We start from the raw sequence: 18454 nt of genomic DNA on the forward strand, positions 1-18454 counted from the left end.
ATAAATTAATGGTTGACCCTACGACATTTACAATATCTTTAAAAAAATAAGAAACATCAAAAACAGTACCTCATACAGAAACATATGCTTATAGGCTTCTCAGATAAATTTTTTACAATGAAATCTGCAAGTTTTAGAATTTTTACCTGCCACAATATTCCCAGAACGTGCCACAACCTTGAATACATCGGCTACTTTGTCTACACTATCTCCATGGGTAAGCAAAACAATTTCTTCCTTCTGAAGGCCCCTAATAAAAAAATAAAACAATAGACAAATAGCTTAATTATTAGACATGATTAATGGATTCTTTTTCTTTATTTTTTTCTAGCTTTATTGAGATATAATAACATATATAACATTATGTAAGTTTAAGGTGTACAATGGGATGATTTCATATACATATATATTGTGAAATGATTACTATAGTAAAAGTTAGTTAACATATCCACCACCTCACACAGTTACCATTTTTTGTGTGTGGTGAGAGCATTTAAGATCCACTCTCTTAGCGACTTTCAAATATACAATACGGTGTTGTTAACTGTAGTCATCATGCTGTACATAAGATTCCTAGAACTTATTCATCTTATAATTGGTAGTTTTTTGCTTTAGAAATACTAGCTTCTTCTGTGTGTAAATCAAGAAAAGAGAGAAAGTATGTAACAGTGCAACACTGCTAGAATTTATTCTGTCCATTATAAAGCAAATAACAATAATAAATTTCAAAAAAAAAAAAGACAATCCATAAAAATTGAAAACTGAAACAATATATAAAGTTGTTATTTTTTTAAACTTTTTATTTTATGTTGGAGTATAGTTGATTAACAATGAGTTAGTTTCAGGTGTACAACAAAGTGATTCAGTTATACATATACATGTACCTATTCTTTTTCAAATTCTTTTCCCAATTAGGTTGTTACATAATATTGAGCAGAGTTCCCTGTGCTATGCAGTAGGTCCTTGTTGGTTATCCATTTTAAATACAGCAGCATGTACATGTCAGTCCCACACTCCCTGACTCTCCCCACCCCCAGCCCGTCCCCCCCCCCCGCCCCGTAACTGTAAGTTCATTCTCTAAGTCTGTGAGTAAAAAATAAATAAATAAAGTTGGTAATATAACACCCCCCCAGCACACACACACAATTTCAAGAGGCTATAAGATAATAATTTCAAAATTATATCTCTATTGGAATTTATCTTAAGGACAGAAGCAATTAATGGCATGGATTAAAACAGATGTAAGTAACATTTATCAAATGCAATTGTGTGGACTTTATTTGGACCCTGATGCAAACAAATCAACCATAAAAAGATATTTTTTACATTATGAAAAAATCTGAACAAGGACTTGGTATTAAATAATATTAAGAAATAAAAAATTTTAAATAAAGCAAGAAGATAAAGTACTTTAAAAGCAAAAGGATGTTTTGCAGTTGTTATTATTGTCATCACTATTACTTAGGATTAGTGTAGGTTGTAACTGAGTACCAGGATTTTAGAACTATAAAGACAGAAAAACTTTAAATGTTAACCAGATCTTTACATTTAAAGCCTCCTGTAGTATCACCTTCTACCAGCAAGATTCCTGAAGTAGTTCTCAAGAGTAGTCACTTGAGATACAGATCAATGTAAGCAACACCTCTCCATTATGAAGTAGAACAGGCACTGGATTTCAAAAATGTATTTTGGCAATGAGCAGCTTCAGTTTATAAAATTATTTTGAGCAACTCCGCCTTTTTTTATTAATATCCCTTTGAAAACAAGACTCTTTGAATACAGATATACTTATTTTTGTTCTTTCTAGTATTAAAGAAAAGCCAGCCACAGCCAGTTCTGTATAAAAACTGGGAAATCTCCATTTCAGATAAAAGTTCTTAACTTGAATTTTAAAATTTCTGATCTGTCCAATTTAGAGAACACTATTCATTAAGAATTAATTTAGGCACAACTCAATGGAGGCTGTAAGAATATGTTAATAAACAAAACAAATCTATAAAAATAATTAACACAGTTATAAGAAATGATAATAAAAATAACATGTGCACATTAATTGACATCAGCCAGTGTTCTACAGATTGAATGCAGTTAGGGAGAAATGTGATTTTTAAATAAAAATGAAATTTAGTTCAAAAAAAAGTAAGTGAGTAACTCTATCAATAGTCCACCTAAATGGGCTATATCCAAAACATGGGAAAACCCCAAAAAAGAAAGCAAGTGACTAAAACTTAAGTTTTCTGGTCTTTCAGGAAGCTAAATGAAAACTCAGCTATTTTTTTTAGTAAGGCAGAAGATAAATGATTCTAGAAAGCCAATGAACAGCTCATTCACCAATCTTCAAACACATTAGAGCTACTGTACCTAATCTATTATCACCTAGCAATAAAATCAATTAATACATTCACTGTATTAAAGACAGTACACCAAGTATAGTTATGCTCAGATACAGTAGAGAAAGTGAGGAAGAGGGAAATAAAACACATATTTAGTAATGAGTCCAGCAATGGGTAGCTTGCTAAGTACCCAGAGCAAGAACATGGTAGAGGAAGAGGTAGTATACAAATGCAGGACAGTTTAAGACGTTATCCATTTGCCACATCTGTCATACTAATGTTTAGAATCACACTCTACTAAAAGAGTGAAAAGGGAAAACTACAAATGTCGGCATCACAATATGCTGTCCCAAAGAGGGGTTCAAGACTGCACAAGTGCTTTTAAATTATGTCATTAAGTGCTTTTCTTATCCCTAATTAGCATCACTGCGATCTGCTGCTGTCTTGACACTCAATTGGAAGACAAATATGACAATTAACACCTTTGGCCACTACTGTGGCCTTAATTTTGTCTAAGAATTACAGAATCTCCAATTTTGAAGAATAACATACCCAGCTGTAAGTTAGTTAATCTACTAACATTCTTATTGATCTAAAAATATCTTTAATACCTGAATAACGAGCATGTGTTATCCACACTAATACTGAAGACTCCATCTTCTCTAACACTTTTTTTGTGCACAGTACCTCCAAATACCTTATTCATCATCTGTTCAAAGAGAAAATAAATTGATGTTAATATAAATCAAAAGAAAATTACTCAATTTCTTACATTAATAATTTACGTTTCTTATTTTTAGGATAGCTGTTATGTTTGTGCCCAAAAAATAAAGGAAGTCTGATAACTGTAGATAACTTGGTGTTATTATATATAATAATAAAGTTCTTAAAAGGCATAGTTATAAAACAAAACTAGATTAATAAATATTAACCTCAGGTCAAATTCCTAAACACTGGCAAATTTTCCATTTAGTGTACTTTTAATTCATCTGTTAAAAACAGGGATTTCTTTAACACTTACATCTATTTAATTTTAAAGAATTTTAAAAGGCACTTTGAGCTTAGAAAGTACCTAGTTGGTATTAAAACCAGGCAGATATAAATTCCTCCAAACTGTTTAATCTTTGGCCCCAAAGGAATAGTCTAAAAGTCTGTAGAAGGTTGTGCTGTGGAGATGGGATAAGCAATAAAATCTGGTCTTTCAATTAAATTTATTTGTTCAAATCCCATACACCTACAGACTTTTATTTTAAGTGGTCTCTACATTCTGACCCTTCCTGTGTCAATCTTCTTATTTATCACTTACATATGTCCAAACACCCCCAACACCAAACAGATACACACAAGATTTTTAGGAACATTAAATCTGCATCAATAAAATCATTACAACCCATCTTGGTATGTCTGTTCCACAACAGGTGTCATAAGATATCTGCCACAACAATATGTGATGCAGATTGACCCAGCCCCCAACAGGAAAGCAGGCAGAGGGCTAAATAAATGTTCATTCTTGTGATGCACAATGGCATATTCGTCAAAACCATCAGCAAATGCTGCCCCCTACATTCTCCTCTCAGACATTCACAATTAACCTTCCTGCAATAAAGGTTTGGGTTAAGTCCAGCAATTAAAAAAAACCCTGCTGACCCTTGTTTAACCCAGTATTTCCCAAACTAAAGACTCGTAAGTAAAACACTTTCTGCAGCACCTTAACCAACACAGTTTAGGAAACACTGCTGCAGTCTAATCAGTCCCCTTGCCTCCAGTCTTGCTTATCTTTCAGCCTATATTCCAGAGATCTACGAATGTCAGCTACTAAAATATAAATATGATTGTGTTAGTCCATTATTAAATTCTTAATGGCTCTCTATCATCTACATCTGGGTTGGTAAATTTTTCCTGTAAAGGGCCAAAGAGTAAGTATTTTAGCCTTTGCAGGCCCTACTGTCTCTGGAGCAACTGTTCAACTCTTGTCGTCGTTAACACAAAAGCATCCACAGACAATACTTACAGGACTGGATGTGGCGGTGTTCCAATAAACTTTATTTATGAGCACTGAAATTTGAATTTCACTTAATTTTCACATGTCACAAAATGTAATTTTTTTTTAAATGGTTTTCAACTCCAATCATAAAAACCATTTTAAAATCATAAAAACCATTCTTAGCTTGCAGGTCATACAAAAACAGGCAGTGGGCCAGCTTTGGCAGCAGGCTGTAGTTTGCTGGCCCCTTGTCTACAGGATAAAGTCCAAGTCCCTTATATGGAACATAGACTTTTCAATACATTGCCCCCATCTAATTTCACCTCTCATCTTCCCAGTCATTCTCTTCAGGTCTCTTCACAGTCCCAGGGGCCTAACAAAGTATGTGGCCCAGAGTAGTCAGTCATTCAAATTTGCTGAATGAAAAATGGATGTTTTCCTCTACACCACTCAATGAACCCTGTGCACCTCTGCCTCCTCTAATTTGCAGTTCTTAATTAGAAGACAGCTGAATGATCAAGATAACCAAAGCTGTTGGAACTCTACACAATTTAAAAGTCCACAAAATCTAAATTAAAGGCTTTTACAAAGCCAAAGGCTTGAAGTAAAATTTAAAGCTATCTCATCTGTTCAGAAGGCTTTCATGCTTATTCTTGGTTCCTGACTATGTACGCTACTTAAGGGTGAAAATACAAGGAGTTGAAAGACCAGCTAAGTGTGTGTGTGGGAGGAGGGAATAACTTTATGTAGAGCAAAACACTTTACTTTGTTAAAATTTTGTTTTAATATTCTATTTTGACTTAAGGAAATGGTTTTCAGTATGGATTCCTGATAACCTCGAGGTCCTTAATGCCTCAAAAAAAACCCCTGTAAGTCTACTAGGTCTACCACTCTAATTGGGTCAGCTTCCCTCTTATCTGTCTTATATGTCAAGGTTTTAAAATAAATCTTAGATTTGGGAGGGGGAAATGGAAGGAAATTCCACCAATAAAAACAATTTGACAAAACCTGTGGGAGTATATAAAGAAGCCAAATGCTTGTAATAAAGATGTTTCTTTAAAAAAAAATGAAATTATAGTGAAGAGAGAAGTCACAATCTAGAAAGTATATGCAATATATATGATTAGCAGAAGTTTAGTATCCAGCATATATAAAAACAATCTAAAAAATTCAACAGAAAAATGTGCAAAAATCACAAATAAGCTTTTACAGCAAAGCAGACACTAATGACTAATGGCAAATAAACACATGAATCTCAAAATAAGGAAAATGACCATTAAGACTACAACATGATGTCATTTAACACCTCTTCAGCTAGGCAAATTCAGGGAAAAAAAAAAAAAAAGCTAACCTTGTCAAGGCCTGGCAGGGATATAGAGCAGAAGGAATTTTTATATACTTATATGCTGCTCTGGGAATGTACTTTGGGGGCAAATATCATTTCCTAGTGAAGCTGAGACTCGGTATTTCAATTAATGATTAGCCTAGAGAAAAGTCTGTGTATGTACAATACCAGATGAAGAGTCCAGAAATATTCATGGCAGTATCTGTAATAGCAAAAACCTGGGAAAAGACCAGCAATACTAACAGTGGAATGTATAATTAATTTGTGCTACATTCAAACAATAAACTCAGTAGTGAAGGGCTTCCCTGGTGGCGCAGTGGTTGAGAATCTGCCTGCCAATGCAGGGGACACGGGTTCGAGCCCTGGTCTGGGAAGATCTCACATGCCGCGGAGCAATTGGGCCCGTGAGCCACTGGGCCCGTGAGCCACAATTGCTGAGCCTGCACATCTGGAGCCTGTGCTCCGCAACAAGAGAGGCCGCGACAGTGAGAGGCCCCCGCACCGTGATGAAGAGTGGCCCCCGCTTGCTGCAACTACAGAAAGCCCTAGCACAGAAACGAAGACCCAACACAGCCATAAATAAATAAATTAAAAAAAAAAAAAAAAACTCAGTAGTGAAAATAAAATTAATTAATCTCAAAACCAAAAATGAAAATACACGAAGTATGATTTCACTTATATTAAGGTCAACAGGCAAAACTAAGTAAAATATTATTTAGAAATACAATATGTATAAAGCTACAAAGAAAAGAAAGGGAATGAATAACATTTCAGGAAAGTGTTACCTCTTGCAGGAAGAGAGAAGAATGTAGAATGGAAAAAAGCATAAAGAGTTTTAAAAGTTCTACTAATGTCCTATTTCTTATGCTGAGTGGGGCATAAATGGTAATAGAGGTAATGGGAGCAAGGAGCAGGACAGACTTTTTTCTTCCAAAGCAAAGAACTACCAGGAAGCAATCAGAAAGACTCTTGACAAGAGTTAATGGCAAAAGATGGTACAGAAGACATTGAAACAACTAAAATTTCAGGATGCCATGGAGGGGGCAAAGGTATATACCAGAGTGAGACCTTTGGTGCTAAAATTACTCAACTAAGAGTCACTAAGAAGTGGTAGTCCTTTACAAACAGCATATTATCTACATGGTATTATTTATTTATTTATCAATATTTTATATAAAGACAATTTCTGCCCAAAGGACCAAGATCAGCCTATTCCCTTATACTACTATGAAAGTACAGATGACAAAGGCAAAATTTTTTATGCATTTAACATAAGCAGGCCGGGCTCTGGCTACCATAGACCCCTACTGAATGACAGAAAAATGTGGTCTTACAATTATAAGGGGGTACTGACATAATGGACAGTCAGCTGCTATCATTTAAATTAAGGGAGCATTTTCCAGACCTATTTCCCTCTAAGTGGGTGCCAAAAAAATATCTTGTGAGACTCTTCCTTACAAAATGTTATAATGCCTCTCAATACACTAAAAACCATTTAATTACAGGTTGTGCTGGACTTCCCTGGCTGTCCAGTGGTTAAGACTCTACACTTCCAACGCAAGGGGGGCAGGTTCGATCCCTGGTCGGGGAACTAAGATCCTACATGCTGTGTGGTATGGCCAAAAATTTCTTTTTTTTAAATTGTAATTATTAGTTGTGCTTTATGATTAATATTGACTACTCAGGCAAGGAAGATCAATAAATTATGTAAATACATTACATCATGGGGCAAAGACATATTTAAAAAAAAAGTCAGCCAATTTCCAATGTTAAATCTGATCAGGAAACAGGCCCTTATGAGAAAACATATTAGAATACTAGGTGGGAAAATCTAAAAATAAGCTATTATCCAAGTCAAATTTATAATCACCAGTTGACTTTTCGGAGCATATTACAGGGGAAAAAGAACCTTTTACTATAAAATTCTTGTTGCCTAGATAAGAAAATATCCATTATTACAGATTTTGTATTTTATATATTTATAGTCAGCATTTCCTCTAAATCAGTGGAAAACCATAACAATCAATTAACAAGAAGCAAAATCTGGTAAAGCTGTTTTGCAGACCAGTGCTTTCTAATAGTCTGCCCTTGTATCAAGAGTAGGAATAATAAAAATATTCACATTCTTATGTGAACATTGATTTATGTTTCCTTCCTTTACTGAAAGCTCCAGAGACAGCTATTAGAAAATATATTGGTCTGTTCACTTTCTAACTTTTGAATAGCTTCCCTTTGTGCATTATTCATATCAATACACAAGTTTCAACCAGGTTGTTTAAAAAAAGACAATTCACTGTTCTGCTCACTATTAAAATGAGGAGGATCCCAAAATGGCACCAACACTGGTGTCCTCATGGTAGAATAAGCTCCCCAAAATAGCTGCCTCCAGTGTCTATGTCCCCAGGGTGAGCTCCAATTGCCTCCTGCCTCTCCAGGAGACTCTCCAAGATCAGCAGGTGGGTCTGACCTAGGCTCCTTTTAAATTACTGCTTCTGCCCTGAGTCTTGGAGCGTGTGAGATTTTGTGTGCGCCCTTTAAGAGTGGAATCTGTATTTCCCACAACCCTCTGTCTCTCCCAAAAGTAAGCCCCACTGGCCTTCAAAGCCAAATGTTCTGGGGGTTCATTTTCCTGGTGCAGGACCCGTGGGCTCTGACTTTGGGGGAAACCTCTGCAATTGTAATTATTCTCCCATTTGTGGGTCACCCGTGCAGGGCTGTGTTTTGACTGTAACTCTGACCCTCCTACCCATCTCATTGTGGTTCCTTCTTTATATCTTTAGCTGTAGAAGACCTCTTCGGCTAGATTCTCATCAATAGTTGCTCTGTAAATAGTAATTTTGGTGTGCCCATGAGAGGAGGTGAACTCAGGGTTTTCCTATTCCACCATCTTGGCCGCTCCCCTACATATATTTAATTAACATTACAGTGAAGACACCTGGCAGACACCATCTTAACAAAATAATCAAAATGAACATCACTTATCATGATATTAATTGACATCATGTGCCTCCTAATGAGATGCTCTGAGAAGAGCACAGCATTACTTCTGTGGTATTCCTGCCAAAAATACATAACCTGAATCTAACAATGAGTAAACATCAAACAAACCAAGATTGAGTACTACTCTACAAGGTAACTGGAATGTACTTTTTTCTTAATTGCCAAGGCCATGAAAGAGAAGGAAAGATTGAGGAATGATTCCAAACTAAAGTAATGTAAAGCGACATGACAACCTACTACAACACATGGTCCTAGACTGGATTCATGAATTATAAGAGACATTAACGAGACCAACAGTGAAATGTGAATGGACTCTGTGGATCAGATGCTAACATTGAGTCAATGTTAACTTCCTGATTTTGATAACTGTACTCTGGTTATGTAGGACAGAATTCTAGTACTTAGGATACAACAAGTAACAGAACACCTTGTTTGCAAATTACTCTCAAAATGGTTTAAAATGTCATAATTGGGGAACTGAGTAAAAGTATACAGGAGCTCTGTGAACTACTTCTGCAACTTTTATGTGTATTTAAATGTCTAAGTTTTTTTTTTAATGGACAGTGTTTTGTTGTAAGCAGTAATATAGTTCCTTTTCTGAAAATCCCCACGGAAGTCAGTGCTGCCATACTAGTGTAGCAACTCATAAACAGTTGTAATATGAACAAATTATCTCATATAACTAAATATCCTACTTACTCTAAAGATAGAAAATACTAATACAGTAGGAGTCACAAGCAGAATAAATTAACTCTTAAGGCAAATTCATAGATGTATATACCTGCATGCCATAGCAAATTCCAAGAACAGGCTTGCCAATAGTGAATATTGCTGGATCAAACCAGGGAGCGTCTTCTGCATACACGGAATTAGGTCCTCCAGAGATGATAATAGCACTGTGGATTTAAGGAAGAGAGTAATGAAGAATCTCTAACTGCTAATTTTTATACAAGGTCTATGCCCTCTCTTGCTTGTACCACTGAGGGAGACTCGATACAGATTCAGAGGTTTTGTTATGTTTTCAGTATGCTGTAGCAGATCCAGACTCCATCAGCCTATTAACAGCCTCTTACACAGCTTAATTTTTTTTTTTTTTTTTTGGCCACAGCATGCGGGATCTTCGTTCCCTGACCAGGGATTGAACACGTGCCCCCTGCAGTGGAAGCGCAGAGTCTTAACCACTGGACCACCAGGGAAGTCCTCTACACAGCTTACTTATTTTTACTCTACTTTATTGCAATACATGGAAGTTTATCAATTCAACAAACACTTGTTAATAAGTACAAACTTCCAAATATATAAAACCAATGTTTCAATCTATGAAGGTTAGCCTGTATTTGTTTTGTTTCCTCATCAATGAAGAAAGTAAATGAGAATTCTAAAGTGAGATGGTGAAAATACAGGTCTCCTGAGAGGTCAGGAGTGAAGCAGGTCACAGTAGGACAAGTGAAGGTATTATGAAGGCCCTGGATTACGCAGGGCAAAATACTCTATAATAAAGGATGGCAGAAAATGTGAAGAATTACCTAACTTTGCCTGTTTAAAACCTGTCCAATAGTCCCAACAATTTTACCTGAGACCTAGGAATAAGAGCTAACATGACTTGCCTCACATGCCCTGCTCTCAGAACCGTGGTCAGTATTATCACTTAACTACATTACAATTTATAGAGCATTCCATCGGTTAACTTGGGAATAGAACTATTCATATAAAGAAAGCTGAAAATTGAGGCCTATATTCCTCACCTGGCCTCTAATACAGCTAACTTTGGTCCTCAGCATTCAATCAAAAACTTTTAGAACACTTTAATGTTATGATTTTTACATAAAAATTCAGATTTCTAGATTGTCTTTAGGAAAAACAAGGGAAAAAATCTGCTAATATTGGACTTTCACCCTTACGTAGCCACAAATAACTGGAATCACAGAGAGACTTGCACCTTCAGACTACTCATGCTCTCCAGTTTACACAATACAGGCATACTTATGCCCTTTAATCAATTTAAGGTATCCTCAAACTCATTTTAAGTTTGAGTTTGCAGGAATCCTAATTTATCTATATTTCTAAAGGAAAATGCATTCCAAGATATAACCAAAATCTACTTACAAACAAAATTGGATTACAATTCACCTTATAATTAGTGGCTGCCTGCCATGTAAAAACATATAAACTAAAATGCTAGACTTATGATACATCCAGAAAAATAATATAAGTCAAATTCATAAAAATTACTCAACAAGCTAATGTATTTTTTTAAAATATATAACAATAATTTAAGTGAGCACAAAAGCCCTACTCTTAAAACCTTGTATTGGTAACATGAATTTTGGTATACATTATGTCTGTCAGCTTATCTCTTGCAAAACAGACTGAAGATAATCTACTCAGATGATAAACGTGACATCTTTAAGATAACAATTTTAAAGGGGAATGGGGCTAGCCCTAAGGGTAGATATGTAACCTAGCCTCTTAAAAATGCAGAAGCTAAAACTCTCTAAAACATACTTAATAATCAGAATCTCTAGAATTTCAGTATTTAGTTTGTATTTAGTTTTATAAAGGACAACCACCATGCAACTGCCCAGCATCCCTCATTAATCTGCTAAACAACTCAAGGCTATAAAGACTCTTAATACTATTAAAAAGAATAGGCAATGGACTTAGTCAAGGATAAAACTCAAGCTGCACTTAAGCCAATTATGAAAATTCTTATCTCAGTAAGTCTTGAGAAGAGCTAATCACTCATTCTGAGTTTTCTATTTCTACCCTGCTATTATTTTGAAACAACTTGCAATTACAAGGCCCACGAAGTCCTAAGGCATTCCAGATACCAATTTTATGTATCAAGCACATCAAGTTTCTAAAAACAGGTAGGTTAAGATGTCTCTCAAGTCATAAACCTAAAATTTATTCTAGAAAAAGGGTGGTCAAATAACTATCTCAGCAGAAAGGATTATAGTAATGAAAGCCACAGTGCTATAGTTCCTATTCTTCTACAGAGAAAAGAAGCTATAGGCATAAGCAGGACCTAGAAACTGCTGATGATCAGGTAATCAGGTGACAAGAAAAACAATCAGACTTCTATTGCCAATATTGGTTACCCTATTCCAAAACATGTGGTCAATTAGTTTGCTGGGGATTTCTGTGTTTGTTTTGGGTTGGGAGAATGATGGAACTTGGATCTGACAAGAGAGCCATTCAGATTTCTTGCAGTTTTTGATTCCCTTAAAACTGGTTCTTACTGGCAAATCAAGACAGTTGGATTAGATAAACTTCTTACTCCAAAATTCTACAGTTTAAAAGAGATACCTGTTTTTAATCTACATCCTAAAACTAGAACAGAGTTAAATGTAAACCTGCCTTTTCTGATTTGCAATTCAATCTCAAAAACAAGAAACAAAGGATAATGTATACTCATCTGTGAAGTTTTTAAAAGTTAACCATTTGTCTAATGGAAAAACATTATGTTTTTAAGAAAAATTAAACACATTATATTTTGGAAGAAATACAGCATTAAGGCTTAAGAGCTAATTAAGGATATAAACTGCAGTTGCTTGCTTCTGAATAACACTCAATAAAAAAACAAACATTAATTCCAAGAGAAAAGACACAGCATTAACCAGAAATAGTTGTTAAAGGAAGAAGTTACAAGTTGGATGTCATTTTGACTAGTTTTAAGAGTACAAACTATGGAATTAGCCCTTAAAATTAGAAGTCTTCATAATTTAGAAACTAGTTTTGTGGAATAGGAAGCAAAAGAGACTCGTACACAGAACTCTCTAATTTAGGTATTCTAGCCATTATACATATATATTCCTTTGATCAAATGCTCTGGGATGAATGAATGAATGAATGACCATAATAGCCAAATCTAAGTCTGATCCAGATATCCTATGAAACATAAGGTGTTCAAATGATAAATTCTTAAAACTATGCAAATAAAATTAATGTAATCTTTTCCTTTCATTTAAATTCCTTTTAATTCCCAGAGCCATGGGAAATTTCTTGTAAAACCATTCCATGTCTTATTTTCATTAAGTAATTCAGTGCCTAAACAAATTAATAATAAAATATCCTACAATCTAAGCCCAGCCTCCTCAGAAAAACGTAAGTTAAAAGTCTACCGGAATCCTTGCTCTTTTATGGCAAATGCTGGTGTTTCCAAGGGGAAGATTTCAGACTGCACAAACAGTTCCCTCACTCTCCGGTCTATGACTTTCCCATACTGAGCACCCGCATCCAGAATGACAACAGCTCCTTCATAGTGGTGGTGGCCATCCTTAAGGTCTCCTCCGGCATTCTCCAGCTGCAAATATTAACACAAATGTCTTCTTAATTATGAAAATTAGAGCTACTTTTAAAAACTGTGGTCACTGTCAGCTCCAAAAACACACAGAAACTGTTAACTTAGGATTTTGAGTTGCCAATTCAAAACACTTCTTTTCTTTAAGAAAAGATTTTTATAGATATCCATACACAGGCATAAATAAAAGTTACCATCTACTGACTACATGATATAGTCACTTTATGTTTAATGCATCTTATGCACATTATCCAATACTAGGGTAAGCATACAGTCCAGCTGTGCCAAAATACAGTACTGGTTTATGCCATGCCTGTTATACTGGCATTATTATTAATAGTGCCTCCTTTGAATCTCAAAAGCATCCCAGTTTGGGCAATAAATTATATGATCACCCTATCTAATTGTCACAGCATTCCTATGAGGGACATACTGATGAGGAACTGAAAGTTTCCTGCCAGAGTATATAAGCATACCCAAATTCACTTTATTAGGATTTTTTGTATTACCTGAGGAAAAAATATATATGTATCTGACTCATAACACTAAAAGTTTTAAAATGTTTTTTAATCTTATCTCTGACAAGTCTACATTGAAAACACTTTTCTGGAGAGCAATTTGGCAAAACATAAAATTTTAACCATATGTGCTGAAATATTTATCTGGAGTGTGCTAAAATATTTACCTGGAACTGGCTTCAAAATAATGCAAGGGTAGGTGGGTATGGATGAAACAAGATTGACTATAGGTACTGAAACCGCTGAAGCTGGGTGATACATATATTGTGTTCACTTTAGTCTCAATTCTGTTTTTGTATATTTTACAAAAGGAAAAGCTTTAAAATGTGTATGTACCCTGTAAATCCACTTGGAGGAAGCATATACAATATGATCCCATTTTAAAACATTTTGTGTAAAAGTGCAAGTGTATGTACATGTATGAAAAAGAATGTATAGAAAGATATACACCAAAATATTAACAGAGGCAGTATCTGAGTACTAATGGAACTATAGTAGGTGATTTAAAATTTTTCTTTATGCTCTTCAGTATGTTCAAATGTTTACAATAGATATATTTTTGTAGTTTTTCCCCCTCCAGTTGTAAAATTTGCACACTAAAAAAAAAACTTAAGCCAGCCCCTTAGGCATCTGTGTAACACTTTCATCCCTCTTCCCTCTCCATTTAAGTGAATAAATACATGCAGACTGTGACTTCCCTGGTGGTCCAGAGGTTAAGACTCCACGCTCCCAATGCAGGGGGCCCAGGTTCCACCCCTGGTCAGGGAACTAGATACCGCCTGCCACAACTAAGAGCCTGCATGCCACAACCAAAAGATCCCGCAGGCTGCAACTAAAGATTCCTCACACCACAACAAAAATCCCACGTGCCACAACTAAAACCCGGCGTAGCCAAATAAATAAATACATAAATATTTTTTAAAAAAATAAATAAAAACAAATGCAGGCTTCACAACACCACTAACACTTCTTCACTGCAGTAATGAAAAAAGCAACAATCATAAGCATCTACAGAGGAGGATATGTGAGAGGAACCCAACCATAGGCCAGAAGGAATTCCTCAGATCACAAAATGAAGGTTTTAATCATAAGAATATCAAGCAATGTAGAATAATCAGATCACAGAAAACAGAAGTTTATAGAATATATTAATGCAAGAAATGCTAAAACTTTCTCCTTTCACACCTTTACCCTTAGTCTTAGTATACGTATATACACACACATTTCCCTTTTAGGAATTTACCTAAAAATTTTTTAATTTATTTTTTGTAAAGAATAAAATACTTTTTAAAGACCACTATGTTATTGTGTAAATGTCTCAGATTTAGGTCCATTATCACCTTCACAATTTTCACCAAATCCAAGTACAACCTGTTTTCTCATATTACAGGCAGAGTTCTCATTTTGCATGATTCTGATACGCAAGAATTTCATGCCATGCTTTATACCAGGGTTTAGTTAACTACAAACAGTCCCCAATATCATGGCTCCAATTTCATTTAACATACATTAACATATAATAATTACATAAAGTACAAACTTTGCTCCTCAGTCCACAAATCATCACATAAATAAGATGAACATCACAGTCAGTAGCCAATCATGTCCCTTCTCTAAAAGTCTACTGGTGATTAGTCACTGCAACAACGAACAGCCGAGAGTGCAACTGTGCTGCCTTCTTGTTGGCCAATGATAAATCCACATGCCATTTTACACATATGGATAATCAACAAAGATGAAAATGCAGCAAAGAAATTAAAAGTGATATGCTAGAAGCGAATTTCGAATCCAATGTAAATAGAATTATAGAAGAAACAGCTGGCCGTGGCAAGGCTGACACTGCTGCAGTATAAGCCCCTCTAGATGTGCAGTCAGAGGAACTTAGTGAAGGCAACTTACCAACATCAATGAGTGGTTGTGATAAAACAGATAACAATGTCCCAGAGGAAGTCACTCTGAGAAAATACTTCAAATTAAAGAAACTCTTGGAGATATTTCATGATATTCAAAGTGCAAAGGATAAAATGTTGAAAGCCATCAGAACACAGAAAAGATGTGAAGGGAAGTACTGTGTAAAAAACTTATAAAGAGTAGTTTAAAAAGAAATAAAACACAATTCTCAATGTTTCTAAAGTTTTAAGTTATACTAAACAGTAGTTTCACTACTTCCCTATTCTTTAAAATTAACAGTAAGAATTAATATTTCAACAAAAATTTTTAAAACGTCACAAAACCATCATAATTTTCCTACTGATTATATGATTGCTTTGCATGGTTTCAGCTTGCAAGTCCATTTTTACGATCATTTTACTACCACACAGAGAGGACTATTTCCTTAAATCAACCATTTTTTTCTTTTTTCTTTTTTTTCTTTTTTTATTTTTTTAATGCTATTCTTGTCTGCTTACATTCTTCTGATGTATGTATGTATGTATGTATGTATGGCTTTGTTGGGTCTTCGTTTCTGTGCGAGGGCTTTCTCTAGTTGCGGCGAGCGGGGGCCACTCTTCATCGCGGTGCGCGGGCCTCTCACTATCGCGGCCTCTCACTGCCGAGCACAGGCTCCAGACGCGCAGGCTCAGTAATTGTGGCTCACGGGCCAAGTTGCTCCGCAGCATGTGGGATCCTCCCAGACCAGGGCCCGAACCCGCGTCCCCTGCATTGGCAGGCAGACCCCCAACCACTGCGCCACCAGGGAAGCCCAACCATTTTTTTCTTAAATGAATTAGTTTTAAAAGAAAATTTTATACTGTTTTCTTAGCACGTTTTAAAACTGTTCAATCGAATGACATCAGAGATCACTGAGGAAACACTGAATCCTTGCCTCACTTCTTTCTACCTCAGCTATCAACTTGACTATCAAGCAAAAAGCTTCAACAACTCAGGGAAAAGCAAAAAGGTCACCAGTAATAAAAGCAAAAGTTTCTTTCCCTGAAAACCTTGAATCTATTTACTCTTACTTCACACAGAGTTATAAAGTTTGATCATTAGGCTTCCAAACCTTCAAGGGATTAGAAAGAGCACCTTAAAGAGAAAAATAGCTCATTAGTCACGTCAGTAGTCGAGACAAATGAAATTCAACATCACAAGCCAAAAAAACCTACTATATCTATTTATAAAATTGATTTAAAACTAAAGACGAAGGCTACCCCTCTCAGGTGATCTGAAGTCATCATAATAAAGTAAGTAATGTTCATATCTTTTATGATAGCAAGAATGTTAAGTAAAAACTAAACCATATTCAGCACCCTATTTAAGAATAAGGCAAAAGAATCTTGCAGGTTCTATAAAGATGGAAATGGCATCATTTTTGGATCTTCCTGAATCTCCTCATATCACTGACCACTGGATAGCAAAACCAGAACCCAAGACATATATCATATAACTAAATGACAAGTTATTCCTCCAAGAAACCCAAAATACAAGCTAGTGGGAATGAACTACCAGAGCCACAATCCCTGGTGTTACAGCATCTGTGTCGGAAGCAACCAGGACTCATTAAAGAAAACCGGAGAATTCCACAATGGCCAACAGGGGGTAGCTAAAAGGCACAGGGGCCAATTGAAGAACAGCAGCTGCATTGGGAGAAGGTGTGGCCACTCCAATGGAGCAGAGGCAGCAAGAGAACCAAAGGTAAAGCCTAAAGGGTGGAATGGGTTTAATTCCCCTGAACCTTTGAAACTGACAGGCCAGGACTCCCTTCTGGGTCAGGGCTCACAATAAGGAGCAACTGCTGCGATCAGAATCAAAATTAATAGGATAAGCCTGAACCAAGATGGCGGAGTAGAAGGACGTGCTCTCACTCCCTCTTGTGAGAACACCAGAATCACAACTAGCTGCTGGACAATCATCGACAGGAAGACACTGGAACTCACCAAAAAAGATACCCCACATCCAAAGACAAAGGAGAAGCCACAATGAGACAGTAGGAGGGGCACAATCACAGCAAAATCAGATCCCATAACTGCTGCGTGGGTGATTCACAGACTGCAGAACACTTAGAGCACAGAAGTCCACCCACTGGAGTGATGGTTCTGAGCCCCACGTCAGTCTTCCCAACCTGGGGGGTCTGGCAATGGGAGGAGGAATTCCTAGAGAATCAGACTTTGAAGGCTAGTGGGATTTGACTGCAGGACTTTGACAGGACTGGGGAAACAGAGACTCCACTCTTGGAGGGCACACACAAAGTAGTGTGTGGATTGGGACCCAGGGGAAGGAGCAGTGACCCCAGGGGAGACTGAACCAGACCTACCTTCTAGTGTTGGAGGGTCTCCTGCAGAGGCAGGGAGTGGCTGTGGCTCACCATGGGGACAAGGACACTGGCAGCAGAAGTTCTGGAAAGTACTCCTTGGCATGAGCCCTCCCAGAGTCTGCCATTAGCCCCACCAAAGAGCCCAGGTAGGCTCCAGTGTTGGGTTGCCTCAGGCCAAACAACCAACAGGGAGGGAACCCAGCCCTACCCATCAGCAGTCAAACGGATTAAAGTTTTACTGAGCTCTGCCCACCAGAGCAAACCTCAGCTCTACCCACCACCAGTCCCTCCCATCGCAAAAGCCTCTTATATAGCCTCATCCACCAGAGGGCAGACAGCAGAACCAAGAAAAATGACAATCCTGCAGCCTGTGGAACAAAAACCATATTCACAGAAAGACAGACAAGATGAAAAGGCAGAGAGCTACGTACCAGATGAAGGAACAAGATAAAACCCCAGAAAAACAACTAAATGAAGTGGAGATAGGCAACCTTCCAGAAAAAGAATTCAGAATAATGATAGTGAAGATGATCCAAGACCTCAGAAAAAGAATGGAGACAAAGATCGAGAGGATGCAAGAAATGTTTAACAAAGACCTAGAAGAATTAAAGAACAAACAAACAGAGAAGAACAATACAATAAGTGAAATGAAAACTACACTAGAAGGAATCAATAGAATAACTGAGGCAGAAGAACGGATAAGTGGCCTGGAAGACAGA

At 36.5% G+C, this 18454-nt stretch overlaps 1 protein-coding gene across 2 annotated transcripts in view; it reads right to left on the reverse strand.

Annotated features, from left to right (window-relative positions):
* Positions 1–18454, reverse strand: part of GMPS (guanine monophosphate synthase) — an 89891-nt gene that overhangs the window by 41376 nt on the left and 30061 nt on the right. For both annotated transcript variants that reach the window (XR_014245278.1, XM_082394366.1), the window contains exons 2-5: positions 12787–12968; positions 9444–9558; positions 2945–3042; positions 147–250 (exon numbers count right to left, since the gene is read on the reverse strand). Coding sequence is in view for 1 of the 2 variants with exons in the window: in XM_082394366.1 (XP_082250492.1) it covers positions 147–250; positions 2945–3042; positions 9444–9558; positions 12787–12968 (499 nt within the window). In the remaining variant the exon portion in view is untranslated. The remainder of the gene's footprint in view (positions 1–146; positions 251–2944; positions 3043–9443; positions 9559–12786; positions 12969–18454) is intronic.

This window comes from Balaenoptera borealis (genome assembly GCF_965194805.1).
Source record: "Balaenoptera borealis genome assembly, chromosome: 5".
Taxonomy (NCBI): domain Eukaryota; kingdom Metazoa; phylum Chordata; class Mammalia; order Artiodactyla; family Balaenopteridae; genus Balaenoptera; species Balaenoptera borealis.